The 19,705-nt window shown below is 50.0% G+C and overlaps 1 protein-coding gene across 1 annotated transcript in view; it reads right to left on the bottom strand.

Annotated features, from left to right (window-relative positions):
• Window positions 1-13,095, bottom strand: part of LOC141175888 (adhesion G-protein coupled receptor G1-like) — an 86,492-nt gene extending 73,397 nt beyond the window's left edge. Inside the window, exon 1 of the mRNA XM_073659868.1 lies at window positions 12,677-13,095. Within this exon, the coding sequence (XP_073515969.1) occupies window positions 12,677-12,704 (28 nt within the window). The 5' untranslated portion in view covers window positions 12,705-13,095. The remainder of the gene's footprint in view (window positions 1-12,676) is intronic.
• Between the last annotated feature and the right edge of the window lie 6,610 nt (window positions 13,096-19,705).

The following is a 19,705-nucleotide window of genomic DNA, read 5'->3' on the forward strand; positions in this document are numbered from 1 at the left end:
AGGAGAGGATTAGATACACGGCTCAGCAGACAGTATCACACAGGAGAGGATTAGATACACGGCTCAGCAGACAGTATCCCACAGGAGAGGATTAGATACACGGCTCAGCAGTCAGTATCGCACAGGAGAGGATTAGATACACGGCTCAGCAGGCAGTATCCCACAGGAGAGGATTAGATACACGGCTCAGCAGACAGTATCACACAGGAGAGGATTAGATACACGGCTCAGCAGTCAGTATCCCACAGGAGAGGATTAGATACACGGCTCAGCAGGCAGTATCCCACAGGAGAGGATTAGATACACGGCTCAGCAGTCAGTATCGCACAGGAGAGGATTAGATACACGGCTCAGCAGACAGTATCACACAGGATAGGATTAGATACACGGCTCAGCAGGCAGTATCACACAGGAGAGGATTAGATACACGGCTCAGCAGACAGTATCACACAGGAGAGGATTAGATACACGGCTCAGCAGACAGTATCACACACGAGAGGATTAGATACACGGCTCAGCAGTCAGTATCCCACAGGATAGGATTAGATACACGGCTCAGCAGGCAGTATCCCACAGGAGAGGATTAGATACACGGCTCAGCAGGCAGTATCCCACAGGAGAGGATTAGATACACGGCTCAGCAGTCAGTATCGCACAGGAGAGGATTAGATACACGGCTCAGCAGGCAGTATCACACAGGAGAGGATTAGATACACGGCTCAGCAGTCAGTATCCCACAGGAGAGGATTAGATACACGGCTCAGCAGACAGTATCCCACAGGAGAGGATTAGATACACGGCTCAGCAGACAGTATCCCACAGGAGAGGATTAGATACACGGCTCAGCAGTCAGTATCGCACAGGAGAGGATTAGATACACGGCTCAGCAGACAGTATCCCACAGGAGAGGATTAGATACACGGCTCAGCAGGCAGTATCCCACAGGAGAGGATTAGATACACGGCTCAGCAGGCAGTATCCCACAGGAGAGGATTAGATACACGGCTCAGCAGTCAGTATCGCACAGGAGAGGATTAGATACACGGCTCAGCAGTCAGTATCACACAGCAGAGGATTAGATACACGGCTCAGCAGTCAGTATCACACAGGATAGGATTAGATACACGGCTCAGCAGACAGTATCACACAGGATAGGATTAGATACACGGCTCAGCAGGCAGTATCCCACAGGAGAGGATTAGATACACGGCTCAGCAGGCAGTATCCCACAGGAGAGGATTAGATACACGGCTCAGCAGTCAGTATCGCACAGGAGAGGATTAGATACACGGCTCAGCAGGCAGTATCACACAGGAGAGGATTAGATACACAGCTCAGCAGTCAGTATCCCACAGGAGAGGATTAGATACACAGCTCAGCAGTCAGTATCCCACAGGAGAGGATTAGATACACAGCTCAGCAGTCAGTATCACACAGGAGAGGATTAGATACACAGCTCAGCAGTCAGTATCCCACAGGAGAGGATTAGATACACGGCTCAGCAGTCAGTATCGCACAGGAGAGGATTAGATACACGGCTCAGCAGTCAGTATCGCACAGGAGAGGATTAGATACACGGCTCAGCAGGCAGTATCACACAGGAGAGGATTAGATACACGGCTCGGCAGACAGTATCACACAGGAGAGGATTAGATACACAGCTCAGCAGACGGTATCACACAGGAGAGGATTAGATACACAGCTCAGCAGACAGTATCACACAGGAGAGGATTAGATACACGGCTCAGCAGACAGTATCACACAGGATAGGATTAGATACACAGCTCAGCAGTCAGTATCCCACAGGAGAGGATTAGATACACGGCTCAGCAGACAGTATCCCACAGGAGAGGATTAGATACACGGCTCAGCAGTCAGTATCGCACAGGAGAGGATTAGATACACGGCTCAGCAGTCAGTATCGCACAGGAGAGGATTAGATACACGGCTCAGCAGACAGTATCACACAGGAGAGGATTAGATACACGGCTCAGCAGGCAGTATCCCACAGGAGAGGATTAGATACACGGCTCAGCAGGCAGTATCCCACAGGAGAGGATTAGATACACGGCTCAGCAGTCAGTATCGCACAGGAGAGGATTAGATACACGGCTCAGCAGACAGTATCACACAGGAGAGGATTAGATACACGGCTCAGCAGGCAGTATCCCACAGGAGAGGATTAGATACACGGCTCAGCAGGCAGTATCCCACAGGAGAGGATTAGATACACGGCTCAGCAGTCAGTATCGCACAGGAGAGGATTAGATACACGGCTCAGCAGGCAGTATCACACAGGAGAGGATTAGATACACGGCTCAGCAGACAGTATCCCACAGGAGAGGATTAGATACACGGCTCAGCAGACAGTATCCCACAGGAGAGGATTAGATACACGGCTCAGCAGACAGTATCCCACAGGAGAGGATTAGATACACGGCTCAGCAGTCAGTATCGCACAGGAGAGGATTAGATACACGGCTCAGCAGACAGTATCCCACAGGAGAGGATTAGATACACGGCTCAGCAGGCAGTATCCCACAGGAGAGGATTAGATACACGGCTCAGCAGGCAGTATCCCACAGGAGAGGATTAGATACACGGCTCAGCAGTCAGTATCGCACAGGAGAGGATTAGATACACGGCTCAGCAGGCAGTATCCCACAGGAGAGGATTAGATACACGGCTCAGCAGGCAGTATCCCACAGGAGAGGATTAGATACACGGCTCAGCAGTCAGTATCGCACAGGAGAGGATTAGATACACGGCTCAGCAGTCAGTATCACACAGGAGAGGATTAGATACACAGCTCAGCAGTCAGTATCCCACAGGAGAGGATTAGATACACGGCTCAGCAGACAGTATCCCACAGGAGAGGATTAGATACACGGCTCAGCAGACAGTATCCCACAGGAGAGGATTAGATACACGGCTCAGCAGTCAGTATCGCACAGGAGAGGATTAGATACACGGCTCAGCAGGCAGTATCCCACAGGAGAGGATTAGATACACAGCTCAGCAGTCAGTATCCCACAGGAGAGGATTAGATACACGGCTCAGCAGACAGTATCCCACAGGAGAGGATTAGATACACGGCTCAGCAGACAGTATCCCACAGGAGAGGATTAGATACACGGCTCAGCAGTCAGTATCGCACAGGAGAGGATTAGATACACGGCTCAGCAGGCAGTATCCCACAGGAGAGGATTAGATACACGGCTCAGCAGGCAGTATCCCACAGGAGAGGATTAGATACACGGCTCAGCAGTCAGTATCGCACAGGAGAGGATTAGATACACGGCTCAGCAGGCAGTATCCCACAGGAGAGGATTAGATACACGGCTCAGCAGGCAGTATCCCACAGAAGAGGATTAGATACACGGCTCAGCAGACAGTATCACACAGGAGAGGATTAGATACACGACTCAGCAGACAGTATCACACAGGAGAGGATTAGATACACGACTCAGCAGTCAGTATCACACAGGAGAGGATTAGATACACGGCTCAGCAGACAGTATCACACAGGAGAGGATTAGATACACAGCTCAGCAGACAGTATCACACAGGAGAGGATTAGATACACAGCTCAGCAGACAGTATCACACAGGAGAGGATTAGATACACAGCTCAGCAGACAGTATCACACAGGAGAGGATTAGATACACGGCTCAGCAGACAGTATCACACAGGAGAGGATTAGATACACGGCTCAGCAGTCAGTATCACACAGGAGAGGATTAGATACACAGCTCAGCAGACAGTATCACACAGGAGAGGATTAGATACACGGCTCAGCAGTCAGTATCACACAGGATAGGATTAGATACACGGCTCAGCAGACAGTATCACACAGGAGAGGATTAGATACACGGCTCAGCAGACAGTATCACACAGGAGAGGATTAGATACACAGCTCAGCAGTCAGTATCACACAGGAGAGGATTAGATACACGGCTCAGCAGACAGTATCACACAGGAGAGGATTAGATACACGGCTCAGCAGTCAGTATCACACAGGATAGGATTAGATACACGGCTCAGCAGACAGTATCACACAGGAGAGGATTAGATACACGGCTCAGAAGACAGTATCACACAGGAGAGGATTAGATACACGGCTCAGAAGACAGTATCACACAGGAGAGGATTAGATACACAGCTCAGCAGACTGTATCACACAGGAGAGGATTAGATACACGGCTCAGCAGTCAGTATCACACAGGATAGGATTAGATACCCGGCTCAGCAGACAGTATCACACAGGAGAGGATTAGATACACGGCTCAGAAGACAGTATCACACAGGACAGGATTAGATACACGGCTCAGCAGTCAGTATCACACAGGATAGGATTAGATACCCAGCTCAGAAGACAGTATCACACAGGAGAGGATTAGATACACGGCTCAGCAGACAGTATCACACAGGAGAGGATTAGATACACGGCTCAGCAGACAGTATCACACAGGATAGGATTAGATACACGGCTCAGCAGACAGTATCACACAGGATGGGATTAGATACACGGCTCAGCAGACAGTATCGCACAGGAGAGGATTAGATACACGGCTCAGCAGACAGTATCGCACAGGAGAGGATTAGATACACGGCTCAGCAGACAGTATCGCACAGGATAGGATTAGATACACGGCTCAGCAGTCAGTATCGCACAGGAGAGGATTAGATACACGGCTCAGCAGACAGTATCACACAGGATAGGATTAGATACACGGCTCAGCAGTCAATATCGCACAGGAGAGGATTAGATACACGGCTCAGCAGACAGTATCGCACAGGAGAGGATTAGATACACGGCTGAGCAGTCAGTATCACACAGAAGAGGATTAGATACACGGCTCAGCAGACAGTATCACACAGGAGAGGATTAGATACACGGCTCAGCAGACAGTATCACACAGGAGAGGATTAGATACACGGCTCAGCAGACAGTATCACACAGGAGAGGATTAGATACACGGCTCAGCAGACAGTATCACACAGGAGAGGATTAGATACACGGCTCAGCAGTCAGTATCACACAGGATAGGATTAGATACCCGGCTCAGAAGACAGTGTCACACAGGAGAGGATTAGATACACGGCTCAGCAGACAGTATCACACAGGAGAGGATTAGATACACGGCTCAGCAGACAGTATCACACAGGAGAGGATTAGATACACGGCTCAGCAGACAGTATCGCACAGGAGAGGATTAGATACACGGCTCAGCAGACAGTATCACACAGGAGAGGATTAGATACACGGCTCAGCAGACAGTATCGCACAGGAGAGGATTAGATACACGGCTCAGCAGACAGTATCGCACAGGAGAGGATTAGATACACAGCTCAGCAGTCAGTATCGCACAGGAGAGGATTAGATACACGGCTCAGCAGACAGTATCACACAGGAAAGGATTAGATACACGGCTCAGCAGTCAGTATCACACAGGATAGGATTAGATACACGGCTCAGCAGACAGTATCACACAGGAGAGGATTAGATACACGGCTCAGAAGACAGTATCACACAGGAGAGGATTAGATACACGGCTCAGCAGTCAGTATCACACAGGATAGGATTAGATACACGGCTCAGCAGTCAGTATCACACAGGATAGGATTAGATACACGGCTCAGCAGACAGTATCACACAGGACAGGATTAGATACACGGCTCAGAAGACAGTATCACACAGGACAGGATTAGATACACGGCTCAGCAGTCAGTATCACACAGGATAGGATTAGATACCCGGCTCAGAAGACAGTATCACACAGGAGAGGATTAGATACACGGCTCAGCAGACAGTATCACACAGGATAGGATTAGATACACGGCTCAGCAGACAGTATCACACAGGATAGGATTAGATACACGGCTCAGCAGACAGTATCACACAGGATGGGATTAGATACACGGCTCAGCAGACAGTATCACACAGGATAGGATTAGATACACGGCTCAGAAGACAGTATCACACAGGAGAGGATTAGATACACGGCTCAGAAGACAGTATCACACAGGAGAGGATTAGATACACGGCTCAGCAGTCAGTATCACACAGGATAGGATTAGATACACGGCTCAGCAGTCAGTATCACACAGGATAGGATTAGATACACGGCTCAGCAGACAGTATCACACAGGACAGGATTAGATACACGGCTCAGAAGACAGTATCACACAGGACAGGATTAGATACACGGCTCAGCAGTCAGTATCACACAGGATAGGATTAGATACCCGGCTCAGAAGACAGTATCACACAGGAGAGGATTAGATACACGGCTCAGCAGACAGTATCACACAGGATAGGATTAGATACACGGCTCAGCAGACAGTATCACACAGGATAGGATTAGATACACGGCTCAGCAGACAGTATCACACAGGATGGGATTAGATACACGGCTCAGCAGACAGTATCACACAGGAGAGGATTAGATACACGGCTCAGCAGACAGTATCGCACAGGAGAGGATTAGATACACGGCTCAGCAGACAGTATCGCACAGGATAGGATTAGATACACGGCTCAGCAGACAGTATCACACAGGAGAGGATTAGATACACGGCTCAGCAGACAGTATCACACAGGATAGGATTAGATACACGGCTCAGCAGACAGTATCACACAGGATGGGATTAGATACACGGCTCAGCAGACAGTATCACACAGGAGAGGATTAGATACACGGCTCAGCAGACAGTATCACACAGGAGAGGATTAGATACACGGCTCAGCAGACAGTATCGCACAGGAGAGGATTAGATACACGGCTCAGCAGACAGTATCGCACAGGAGAGGATTAGATACACGGCTCAGCAGACAGTATCGCACAGGAGAGGATTAGATACACGGCTCAGCAGACAGTATCGCACAGGATAGGATTAGATACACGGCTCAGCAGTCAGTATCGCACAGGAGAGGATTAGATACACGGCTCAGCAGACAGTATCACACAGGAGAGGATTAGATACACGGCTCAGCAGTCAATATCGCACAGGAGAGGATTAGATACACGGCTCAGCAGACAGTATCGCACAGGAGAGGATTAGATACACGGCTCAGCAGACAGTATCACACAGAAGAGGATTAGATACACAGCTCAGCAGACAGTATCACACAGGAGAGGATTAGATACACGGCTCAGCAGACAGTATCACACAGGAGAGGATTAGATACACGGCTCAGCAGACAGTATCACACAGGAGAGGATTAGATACACGGCTCAGCAGACAGTATCACACAGGAGAGGATTAGATACACGGCTCAGAAGACAGTATCACACAGGACAGGATTAGATACACGGCTCAGCAGTCAGTATCACACAGGATAGGATTAGATACCCGGCTCAGCAGTCAGTATCACACAGGAGAGGATTAGATACACGGCTCAGCAGACAGTATCACACAGGAGAGGATTAGATACACGGCTCAGCAGACAGTATCACACAGGAGAGGATTAGATACACGGCTCAGCAGACAGTATCACACAGGATAGGATTAGATACACGGCTCAGCAGACAGTATCACACAGGATGGGATTAGATACACGGCTCAGCAGACAGTATCACACAGGAGAGGATTAGATACACAGCTCAGCAGACAGTATCACACAGGAGAGGATTAGATACACGGCTCAGCAGACAGTATCGCACAGGAGAGGATTAGATACACGGCTCAGCAGAGAGTATCGCACAGGAGAGGATTAGATACACGGCTCAGCAGACAGTATCACACAGGAGAGGATTAGATACACGGCTCAGCAGACAGTATCACACAGGAGAGGATTAGATACACGGCTCAGCAGACAGTATCGCACAGGAGAGGATTAGATACACGGCTCAGCAGACAGTATCACACAGGAGAGGATTAGATACACGGCTCAGCAGACAGTATCACACAGGAGAGGATTAGATACACGTCTCAGCAGACAGTATCACACAGGATAGGATTAGATACACAGCTCAGCAGACAGTATCACACAGGATAGGATTAGATACACGGCTCAGCAGACAGTATCACACAGGATGGGATTAGATACACGGCTCAGCAGACAGTATCACACAGGAGAGGATTAGATACACGGCTCAGCAGACAGTATCACACAGGATAGGATTAGATACACAGCTCAGCAGACAGTATCACACAGGATAGGATTAGATACACGGCTCAGCAGGCAGTATCACTCAGGATGGGATTAGATACACGGCTCAGCAGACAGTATCACACAGGATAGGATTAGATACACGGCTCAGCAGACAGTATCACACAGGATGGGATTAGATACACGGCTCAGCAGACAGTATCACACAGGATAGGATTAGATACACGGCTCAGCAGACAGTATCACACAGGAGAGGATTAGATACACGGCTCAGCAGACAGTATCACACAGGAGAGGATTAGATACACGGCTCAGCAGACAGTATCACACAGGAGAGGATTAGATACACGGCTCAGCAGTCAGTGTCACACAGGATAGGATTAGATACACGGCTCAGCAGACAGTATCACACAGGATAGGATTAGATACACGGCTCAGCAGACAGTATCACACAGGATAGGATTAGATACCCGGCTCAGCAGGCAGTATCACACAGGAGAGGATTAGATACACGGCTCAGCAGACAGTATCACACAGGATAGGATTAGATACACGGCTCAGCAGACAGTATCACACAGGAGAGGATTAGATACACAGCTCAGCAGACAGTATCACACAGGAGAGGATTAGATACACGGCTCAGCAGACAGTATCACACAGGAGAGGATTAGATACACGGCTCAGCAGACAGTATCACACAGGATAGGATTAGATACACGGCTCAGCAGACAGTATCACACAGGATAGGATTAGATACACGGCTCAGCAGACAGTATCACACAGGAGAGGATTAGATACACGGCTCAGCAGACAGTATCACACAGGATAGGATTAGATACACAGCTCAGCAGACAGTATCACACAGGATAGGATTAGATACCCGGCTCAGCAGGCAGTATCACACAGGAGAGGATTAGATACACGGCTCAGCAGACAGTATCACACAGGAGAGGATTAGATACACGGCTCAGCAGACAGTATCACACAGGACAGGATTAGATACACGGCTCAGCAGTCAGTATCACACAGGATAGGATTAGATACACAGCTCAGCAGACAGTATCACACAGGAGAGGATTAGATACACGGCTCAGCAGACAGTATCACACAGAAGAGGATTAGATACACGGCTCAGCAGACAGTATCACACAGGAGAGGATTAGATACACGGCTCAGCAGACAGTATCACACAGGAGAGGATTAGATACACGGCTCAGCAGACAGTATCACACAGGAGAGGATTAGATACACAGCTCAGCAGACAGTATCACACAGGAGAGGATTAGATACACGGCTCAGCAGACAGTATCACACAGGAGAGGATTAGATACACGGCTCAGCAGACAGTATCACACAGGATAGGATTAGATACACGGCTCAGCAGACAGTATCACACAGGATAGGATTAGATACACTGCTCAGCAGACAGTATCACACAGGAGAGGATTAGATACACGGCTCAGCAGACAGTATCACACAGGATAGGATTAGATACACGGCTCAGCAGTCAGTATCACACAGGAGAGGATTAGATACACGGCTCAGCAGTCAGTATCACACAGGAAAGGATTAGATACACGGCTCAGCAGTCAGTATCACACAGGAAAGGATTAGATACACGGCTCAGCAGACAGTATCACACAGGAGAGGATTAGATACACGGCTCAGCAGACAGTATCACACAGGATAGGATTAGATACACGGCTCAGCAGACAGTATCACACAGGAGAGGATTAGATACACGGCTCAGCAGACAGTATCACACAGGAAAGGATTAGATACACAGCTCAGCAGTCAGTATCACACAGGAAACGATTAGATACACGGCTCAGCAGTCAGTATCACACAGGAAAGGATTAGATACACGGCTCAGCAGACAGTATCACACAGGAGAGGATTAGATACACAGCTCAGCAGACAGTATCACACAGGAAGGGATTAGATACACGGCTCAGCAGTCAGTATCACACAGGATAGGATTAGATACACGGCTCAGCAGACAGTATCACACAGGAGAGGATTAGATACACGGCTCAGCAGACAGTATCACACAGGAGAGGATTAGATACACGGCTCAGCAGACAGTATCACACAGGAGAGGATTAGATACACGGCTCAGCAGTCAGTATCACACAGGAAAGGATTAGATACACGGCTCAGCAGACAGTATCACACAGGAGAGGATTAGATACACGGCTCAGCAGTCAGTATCACACAGGAAAGGATTAGATACACGGCTCAGCAGTCAGTATCACACAGGAAAGGATTAGATACACGGCTCAGCAGACAGTATCACACAGGAGAGGATTAGATACACGGCTCAGCAGTCAGTATCACACAGGAAAGGATTAGATACACGGCTCAGCAGACAGTATCACACAGGAGAGGATTAGATACACGGCTCAGCAGACAGTATCACACAGGATAGGATTAGATACACGGCTCAGCAGTCAGTATCACACAGGAGAGGATTAGATACACGGCTCAGCAGTCAGTATCACACAGGAGAGGATTAGATACACGGCTCAGCAGTCAGTATCACACAGGAGAGGATTAGATACACGGCTCAGCAGTCAGTATCACACAGGAAAGGATTAGATACACGGCTCAGCAGACAGTATCACACAGGAGAGGATTAGATACACGGCTCAGCAGACAGTATCACACAGGAGAGGATTAGATACACAGCTCAGCAGACAGTATCACACAGGAGAGGATTAGATACACGGCTCAGCAGACAGTATCACACAGGAGAGGATTAGATACACGGCTCAGCAGACAGTATCACACAGGAGAGGATTAGATACACGGCTCAGCAGTCAGTATCACACAGGAGAGGATTAGATACACGGCTCAGCAGACAGTATCACACAGGAGAGGATTAGATACACGGCTCAGCAGACAGTATCACACAGGATAGGATTAGATACACGGCTCAGCAGTCAGTATCACACAGGATAGGATTAGATACACGGCTCAGCAGACAGTATCACACAGGATAGGATTAGATACACAGCTCAGCAGACAGTATCACACAGGAGAGGATTAGATACACGGCTCAGCAGACAGTATCACACAGGATAGGATTAGATACACGGCTCAGCAGTCAGTATCACACAGGAGAGGATTAGATACACGGCTCAGCAGACAGTATCACACAGGAGAGGATTAGATACACAGCTCAGCAGACAGTATCACACAGGAGAGGATTAGATACACGGCTCAGCAGACAGTATCACACAGGAGAGTATTAGATACACGGCTCAGCAGACAGTATCACACAGGAGAGGATTAGATACTACATGGCTCAGCAGACAGTATCACACAGGAGAGGATTAGATACACGGCTCAGCAGACAGTATCACACAGGAGAGGATTAGATACACGGCTCAGCAGACAGTATCACACAGGAGAGGATTAGATACACGGCTCAGCAGACAGTATCACACAGGAGAGGATTAGATACACGGCTCAGCAGACAGTATCACACAGGAGAGGATTAGATACACGGCTCAGCAGACAGTATCACACAGGATAGGATTAGATACACGGCTCAGCAGACAGTATCACACAGGATAGGATTAGATACACGGCTCAGCAGACAGTATCACACAGGAGAGGATTAGATACACGGCTCAGCAGACAGTATCACACAGGAGAGGATTAGATACACGGCTCAGCAGACAGTATCACACAGGAGAGGATTAGATACACGGCTCAGCAGACAGTATCACACAGGAGAGGATTAGATACACAGCTCAGCAGACAGTATCACACAGGAGAGGATTAGATACACGGCTCAGCAGACAGTATCACACAGGAAAGGATTAGATACACAGCTCAGCAGTCAGTATCACACAGGATAGGATTAGATACACAGCTCAGCAGTCAGTATCACACAGGATAGGATTAGATACACGGCTCAGCATACAGTATCACACAGGAGAGGATTAGATACACAGCTCAGCAGTCAGTATCACACAGGATAGGATTAGATACACGGCTCCGCAGACAGTATCACACAGGAGAGGATTAGATACACAGCTCAGCAGTCAGTATCACACAGGATAGGATTAGATACACGGCTCAGCAGTCAGTATCACACAGGATAGGATTAGATACACGGCTCAGCATACAGTATCACACAGGAGAGGATTAGATACACAGCTCAGCAGTCAGTATCACACAGGATAGGATTAGATACACGGCTCCGCAGACAGTATCACACAGGAGAGGATTAGATACACAGCTCAGCAGTCAGTATCACACAGGATAGGATTAGATACACGGCTCCGCAGACAGTATCACACAGGAGAGGATTAGATACACAGCTCAGCAGTCAGTATCACACAGGATAGGATTAGATACACGGCTCAGCAGTCAGTATCACACAGTAGAGGATTAGATACACAGCTCAGCAGACAGTATCACACAGGATAGGATTAGATACACGGCTCCGCAGACAGTATCACACAGGAGAGGATTAGATACACAGCTCAGCAGACAGTATCACACAGGAGAGGATTAGATACACAGCTCAGCAGACAGTATCGCACGTACCCGGCAGTAGCAGCAGGAGGACGTTCATGGCGGTGACTTCTCCTCTGGTGCAGACTCTGGAGATAATGGAGTCTTTGTTATTTGCTGAGGAGGCGACAAGTGACAGCAGCGACCGCGGGAGGAGGAGGAGACGGAGGAGGAGGAGGAAGGGTTAATAGCCCCGAGCAGAGTCTGCAGGTGAGCTCCTCCCCTCACGGCTGTGTCCAGGTGAGCTCCTCCCCTCACGGCTGTGTCCAGGTGAGCTCCTCCCCTCACGGCTGTGTCCAGGTGAGCTCCTCCCCTCACGGCTGTGTCCAGGTGAGCTCCTCCCCTCACGGCTGTGTCCAGGTGAGCTCCTCCCCTCACGGCTGTGTCCAGGTGAGCTCCTTCCATCAGTTCAGTGTGCCAACAAGAGCTCCTCCTCTAAGAGGTGTGTCTAGGTGAGCTCCTCCCTCAGAGGAGTATGTTAAGGTTTGTTCCTCCCCTCAGGTGTGTCCGGGAAAGCTTTTCCCTCAGGAGAGTGTGTCCAGTTGAGCTCCATCCTCCAAGAGGTGTGCTACTCCCCTAAGGGGCTGTACAGGTGTGCTCCTCCCCTCAGGGTGTGTGTACAGGTGTGCTCCTCCCCTCAGGGTGTGTGTACAGGTGTGCTCCTCCTCTCAGGGTGTGTGTACAGGTGTGCTCCTCCTCTCAGGGTGTGTGTACAGGTGTGCTCCTCCTCTCAGGGTGTGTGTACAGGTGTGCTCCTCCTCTCAGGGTGTGTGTACAGGTGTGCTCCTCCTCTCAGGGTGTGTGTACAGGTGTGCTCCTCCTCTCAGGGTGTGTGTACAGGTGTGCTCCTCCTCTCAGGGTGTGTGTACAGGTGTGCTCCTCCTCTCAGGGTGTGTGTACAGGTGTGCTCCTCCCCTCAGGGTGTCTGTATAGGTGAGCTTCTCCAATAAGAGGTGTGTCCATTTTAGCTCCTCCCCTCGGGGGGGTGTCCAAGTGATACAAGCTAAGCAGATGAACCCCCATATTACAAGGTCTTTGTGTTATTCACATTGGACCGTCACCCCCCTGTGTGTCCCGGACTCACTGAGGGGGCGGGGGGGTCAGAAAATTCATCAGACCCACTGCGCCCCCAAACTTTCTCATCGGGCCCCATGTGAAGGCCCAGCACAGAGTAAGGGGGCGCTGTGCTGCCCTCCACATGCCATCCTCCGCGGGACCCTCTTCAGTTAGGAGTGCACTGCTCGCAGTGTCAGGCAAAATGTATTTTTGTCCTAGTTTTAAAAATGAGAGATGTCTTAAATCTCCACCCCCTGCTCATTTGGAAGAGGCTACATAGAACTACTCTTGCTTTCCCCCTAACAAGGAATTTTTATTACCGCCATAGAACGTCAGCAAGCATACTGGTATACCCTGGATTTTCCCTCCAAAATCCTATTGTCTAACTGTACAAACTTTTAATGTCGATTTTAATAATGCCCATGACTGTCACAAACACAGGGACCACATTTTTGAGATGTTCACCTTTTTCCAATTGTGATGGTGTGGTTTTTGTGGCTGGGAGACCATCAGGAACCTGGGAAATGGGTTCTGAGCTTCTGAGCGTCATAGAGATATCATATTTGATATCCATCTTCATGAATATTGGTGACGGCAAACATGATGTCTCCATCTTGGATGTGGGACCCCCCCATACCAAGATATGAAATCTGAAGGATTTTTATGTCTTGCGCAGCTGGGTGGGTTCACAAAACCGAGCCCCCCTTGTGAGGTAAATAATGGGTGTCTCTTAGTATTTTGGCCCCTTACTAAAAACCAGAACGACCATTTTACTTCATTCTTGCCCGGGACGTCAGACGCATGTACTCCTCGCTGCGTGGAAGAATCACATCTAATTTCCGGGGAGCTGTTCCCCCCACAGAATCTGAGACCATCACCTTGTGAAGCAGGTTTTGCTATTACTTATCCCTTTTATTTTAATAACTGTTTATGCATATATGTAAATTGTCTCCTTTATAATATCTTGTATATCTTTTGTAAACACTGCCCACTTTCGGGAGTAAATCATTATTATTTACCAGCTTCTTTCTTCTTGTCCTATGTCGAGCAAACACGTTCCTCACCCGCTAATTCACGTTACCTACCAGGTACCCGATCCACCTGTTAAGCGATCGGTGGTGGCAGTATACCAGTATTTATGTGATATTGTGGTTTGAGGGTGGCTGGTCGGAGGTATATATACGTCCTGTCCCATCACGTGCCGCAATAGTCGACATAAATTAGAGCAGCAGCGCCCGTGCTTATCCTCGGTCAATACCGTGTTTGACCAGCAGGATAAGGGGGCGCCAGAGGGCTGCAAGGTCTGACCAAGTGTGTTTTTCGTGACACGCAGCTATGAGGTCTAAAAAATATTCACACCCCCTGATCCTGAGTAACTACATAATGGATCCCCCCCACAGCAGAGGCCTGCACACAGCCATCAACTGGCTGAAACAGTCACATGATGAGATCAGCAGAAGACTCAGGCTGCGCCACGACAGAGCGGCAAGGAGAGCAGCGGAAGACTCAGGCTGCGTCACGACGGAGCGGCGAGGAGAGCAGCGGAAGACTCAGGCTGCGTCACGACGGAGCGGCGAGGAGAGCAGCGGAAGACTCAGGCTGCGTCACGACGGAGCGGCGAGGAGAGCAGCGGAAGACTTAGGCTGCTCCATGGCGGAGCGGCAAGGAGAGCAGCGGTAGACTTAGGCTGCTCCATGGCGGAGCGGCAAGGAGAGCAGCGGTAGACTCAGGTTGTGCCACGACGGAGCGGCAAGGAGAGCAGCGGAAGACTCAGGCTGCGTCACGACGGAGCGGCAAGCAGAGCAGCGGTAGACTCAGGTTGTGCCACAGTGGAGCGGCGAGAAGAGTAGCGGAAGACTCAGGCTGCGTCACGACGGAGCGGCGAGGAGAGCAGCGGAAGACTTAGGCTGCGCCATGGCGGAGCGGCAAGGAGAGCAGCGGTAGACTTAGGCTGCGCCATGGCGGAGCGGCAAGGAGAGCAGCGGTAGACTCAGGTTGCGCCACGACGGAGCGGCAAGGAGAGCAGCGGAAGACTCAGGCTGCGTCACGACGGAGCGGCAAGGAGAGCAGCGGAAGACTCAGGCTGCGCCACAGCAGAGCGGCGAGGAGATCAACGACAGACTTGGAGCAAGTTCAGAGAAGAGCTACCAGGATGATGAGCGGACTGCAAACTATGTCCTACGAGGAACGGTTACAGGATTTGGGAATGTTTAGCTGCAAAAGAGAAGACTGAGAGGAGACTTAATAGCTGTCTACAAATATGTCAAGGGCTGTCACATTGTAGAGGGATCATCTTTATTCTCTATTACACAAAGAAAGACTAGAAGCAATGGGATGAAACTGAATGGGAGGAGACACAGATTAGATATTAGAAGACACTGTATGACAGTGAGGAGATCAATGAGAGGAACAGGCGGCCACGAGAGGTGGCGAGTTCCCCTTCAATGGACGTCTTCAGAGGCTGGACAGACATCTGTCTGAGATGATTTAGTGACAGGAGGCCGGGTAGTTTTATATCACCGGTCCTGCCTTGTTAGGATAGTGGACAGGAGGCCGGGTAGTTTTATATCACCGGTCCTGCCTTGTTAGGACAGGGGACAGGAGGCCGGGTAGTTTTATATCACCGGTCCTGCCTTGTTAGGACAGAGGACAGGAGGCCGGGTAGTTTTATATCACCGGTCCTGCCTTGTTAGGACAGAGGACAGGAGGCCGGGTAGTTTTATATCACCGGTCCTGCCTTGTTAGGACAGAGGACAGGAGGCCGGGTAGTTTTATATCACCGGTCCTGCCTTGTTAGGACAGAGGACAGGAGGCCGGGTAGTTTTATATCACCGGTCCTGCCTTGTTAGGATAGTGGACAGGAGGCCGTGTAGTTTTATATCATCGGTCCTGCCTTGTTAGGACAGAGGACAGGAGGCCGGGTAGTTTTATATCACCGGTCCTGCCTTGTTAGGACAGTGGACAGGAGGCCGGGTAGTTTTATATCACCGGTCCTGCCTTGTTAGGACAGGGGACAGGAGGCCGTGTAGTTTTATATCATCGGTCCTGCCTTGTTAGGACAGAGGACAGGAGGCCGGGTAGTTTTATATCACCGGTCCTGCCTTGTTAGGACAGGGGACAGGAGGCCGGGTAGTTTTATATCACCGGTCCTGCCTTGTTAGGACAGAGGACAGGAGGCCGGGTAGTTTTATATCACCGGTCCTGCCTTGTTAGGACAGAGGACAGGAGGCCGGGTAGTTTTATATCACCGGTCCTGCCTTGTTAGGACAGAGGACAGGAGGCCGGGTAGTTTTATATCACCGGTCCTGCCTTGTTAGGACAGGGGACAGGAGGCCGGGTTGTTTTATATCACCGGTCCTGCCTTGTTAGGACAGAGGACAGGAGGCCGTGTAGTTTTATATCACCGGTCCTGCCTTGTTAGGACAGAGGACAGGAGGCCGGGTAGTTTTATATCACCGGTCCTGCCTTGTTAGGACAGAGGACAGGAGGCGGTGTAGTTTTATATCACCGGTCCTGCCTTGTTAGGACAGGGGACAGGAGGCGGTGTAGTTTTATATCACCGGTCCTGCCTTGTTAGGACAGGGGACAGGAGGCCGGGTAGTTTTATATCACCGGTCCTGCCTTGTTAGGACAGAGGACAGGAGGCCGGGTAGTTTTATATCACCGGTCCTGCCTTGTTAGGACAGTGGACAGGAGGCCGGGTAGTTTTATATCACCGGTCCTGCCTTGTTAGGACAGTGGACAGGAGGCCGTGTAGTTTTATATCACCGGTCCTGCCTTGTTAGGACAGAGGACAGGAGGCGGTGTAGTTTTATATCACCGGTCCTGCCTTGTTAGGACAGAGGACAGGAGGCCGGGTAGTTTTATATCACCGGTCCTGCCTTGTTAGGACAGAGGACAGGAGGCCGGGTAGTTTGACTTGTTCACATTACTGTATGTAATAATTTGAAGACCGTCTATGACTCCTCCCCATTGTGTAAATGCCGACACATTCTCATCAGTGTCTAGGTATCGCTCTGGTGCCACATTTCACACCCACATTGTTTGCTGCCCATACTCAGATAGAAAAACCACACCAGGCACATATGAGAGGCCAGCGAGAAGGAGAAGCCAGCTCAACAGGACCAACCCAACTCAGCCTGCAAAGTCCTCTCAGCCCTATGTCTAGACTTGCTCCTGGTGACCTCTCATTCTGTCCTCTGTTATTTTCCTCCTGGTGATGTCTTAGTCCCATATCTAGACATGCTCCTGGTGACCTATCGCTCTGTTCTTTCTCGACCTCCTCCTCTTGGTGATCCTTTTTTTCCTGACGTCTCTCGGCCTACTCCAGGTAATGTCTCGTTCTGTCCTCTCTCGACCTCCTCCTTTTGGTGATCCTTCGGTCCTGACATCTCTTGGCCTACTCCAGGTAATGTCTCATTCTGTCCTTTCTCGACCTCCTCCTCTTGGTGATCCTTCGGTCCTGACATCTCTTAGCCTACTCCAGGTAATGTCTCGTTCTGTCCTTTCTCGACCTCCTCCTCTTGGTGATCCTTTGGTCCTGATGTCTCTCGGCCCTGACATCTCTTGGCCTACTCCAGGTAATGTCTCGTTCTGTCCTCTCTCGACCTCCTTCTTTTGGTGATCCTTCGGTCCTGACATCTCTTGGCCTACTCCAGGTAATGTCTCATTCTGTCCTTTCTCGACCTCCTCCTCTTGGTGATCCTTCGGTCCTGACATCTCTTAGCCTACTCCAGGTAATGTCTCATTCTGTCCTTTCTCGACCTCCTCCTCTAGGTGATCCTTTGGTCCTGACATCTCTTAGCCTACTCCAGGTAATGTCTCGTTCTGTCCTTTCTCGACCTCCTCCTCTAGGTGATCCTTTGGTCCTGATGTCTCTCGGCCCTGACGTCTCTCGGCCTACTCCAGGTAATGTCTCGTTCTGTCCTTTCTCGATCTCCTCCTCTTGGTGATCTTTCGGTCCTGACATCTCTTGGCCTACTCCAGGTAATGTCTCGTTCTGTCCTTTCTCGACCTCCTCTTCTTGGTGATCCTTTGGTCCTGACGTCTCTCGGCCTACTCGAGGTAATGTCTCGTTCTGTCCTTTCTCGACCTCCTCTTGGTGATCCTTTGGTCCTGACGTCTCTCGGCCTACTCGAGGTAATGTCTCGTTCTGTCCTTTCTCGACCTCCTCCTCTAGGTGATCCTTTGGTCCTGATGTCTCTCGGCCCTGACATCTCTTGGCCTACTCCAGGTAATGTCTCATTCTGTCCTTTCATGACCTCCTCCTCTTGGTGATCCTTCGGTCCTGACATCTCTTGGCCTACTCCAGGTAATGTCTTGTTCTGTTCTTTCTCGACCTCCTCCTCTTGGTGATCCTTCAGTCCTGACATCTCTTGGCCTACTCCAGGTAATGTCTCGTTCTGTCCTTTCTCGACCTCCTCCTCTTGGTGATCCTTCAGTCCTGACATCTCTCGGCCTACTCCAGGTAATGTCTCGTTCTGTCCTTTCTCGACCTCCTCCTCTTGGTGATCCTTCGGTCCTGACGTCTCTCGGCCCTGACGTCTCTCGGCCCTGACGTCACTCAGGCCTTTGTATGGCGGTGCTGGTCATTCTCTTGCTGCCAGTTTTGTAAGTCCTCACACTCAGGAATTGTCTACGGCCACAATGACTGTAGATGAGTCACACAAAAATTGTCTCTGCAGGACCCACATCTGCCCAATCCTCCATGCAGCTGCCAGGAGACCCTCAGCCCGTCCTGTGCCCACACGTCAGTCACACCATACCCAGGGACGTAGATGGGATTAGATACACCGCAGACATCAAGGTCACCAACTTGACTTTATTTTTTCTGTACGACTTATCAAGAAATCCTGAACAGAGAATGTACTTTACGGGCACATAAATCCAGAATAAATCCTAGTTATCAGTGATCGGCGTCTACTGCCCAGATATCTGATCGGAGACATCGGCCACCGTCACTGGGAACTGAGGAGAAGCACAGGCAGAATCATCTGGAGAAGTTTC

Source organism: Phyllobates terribilis, unplaced genomic scaffold (assembly GCF_046119375.1).
Source record: "Phyllobates terribilis strain yellow unplaced genomic scaffold, ASM4611937v1 Scaffold_14__1_contigs__length_39327217, whole genome shotgun sequence".
NCBI classification, from domain to species: Eukaryota; Metazoa; Chordata; class Amphibia; order Anura; family Dendrobatidae; genus Phyllobates; species Phyllobates terribilis.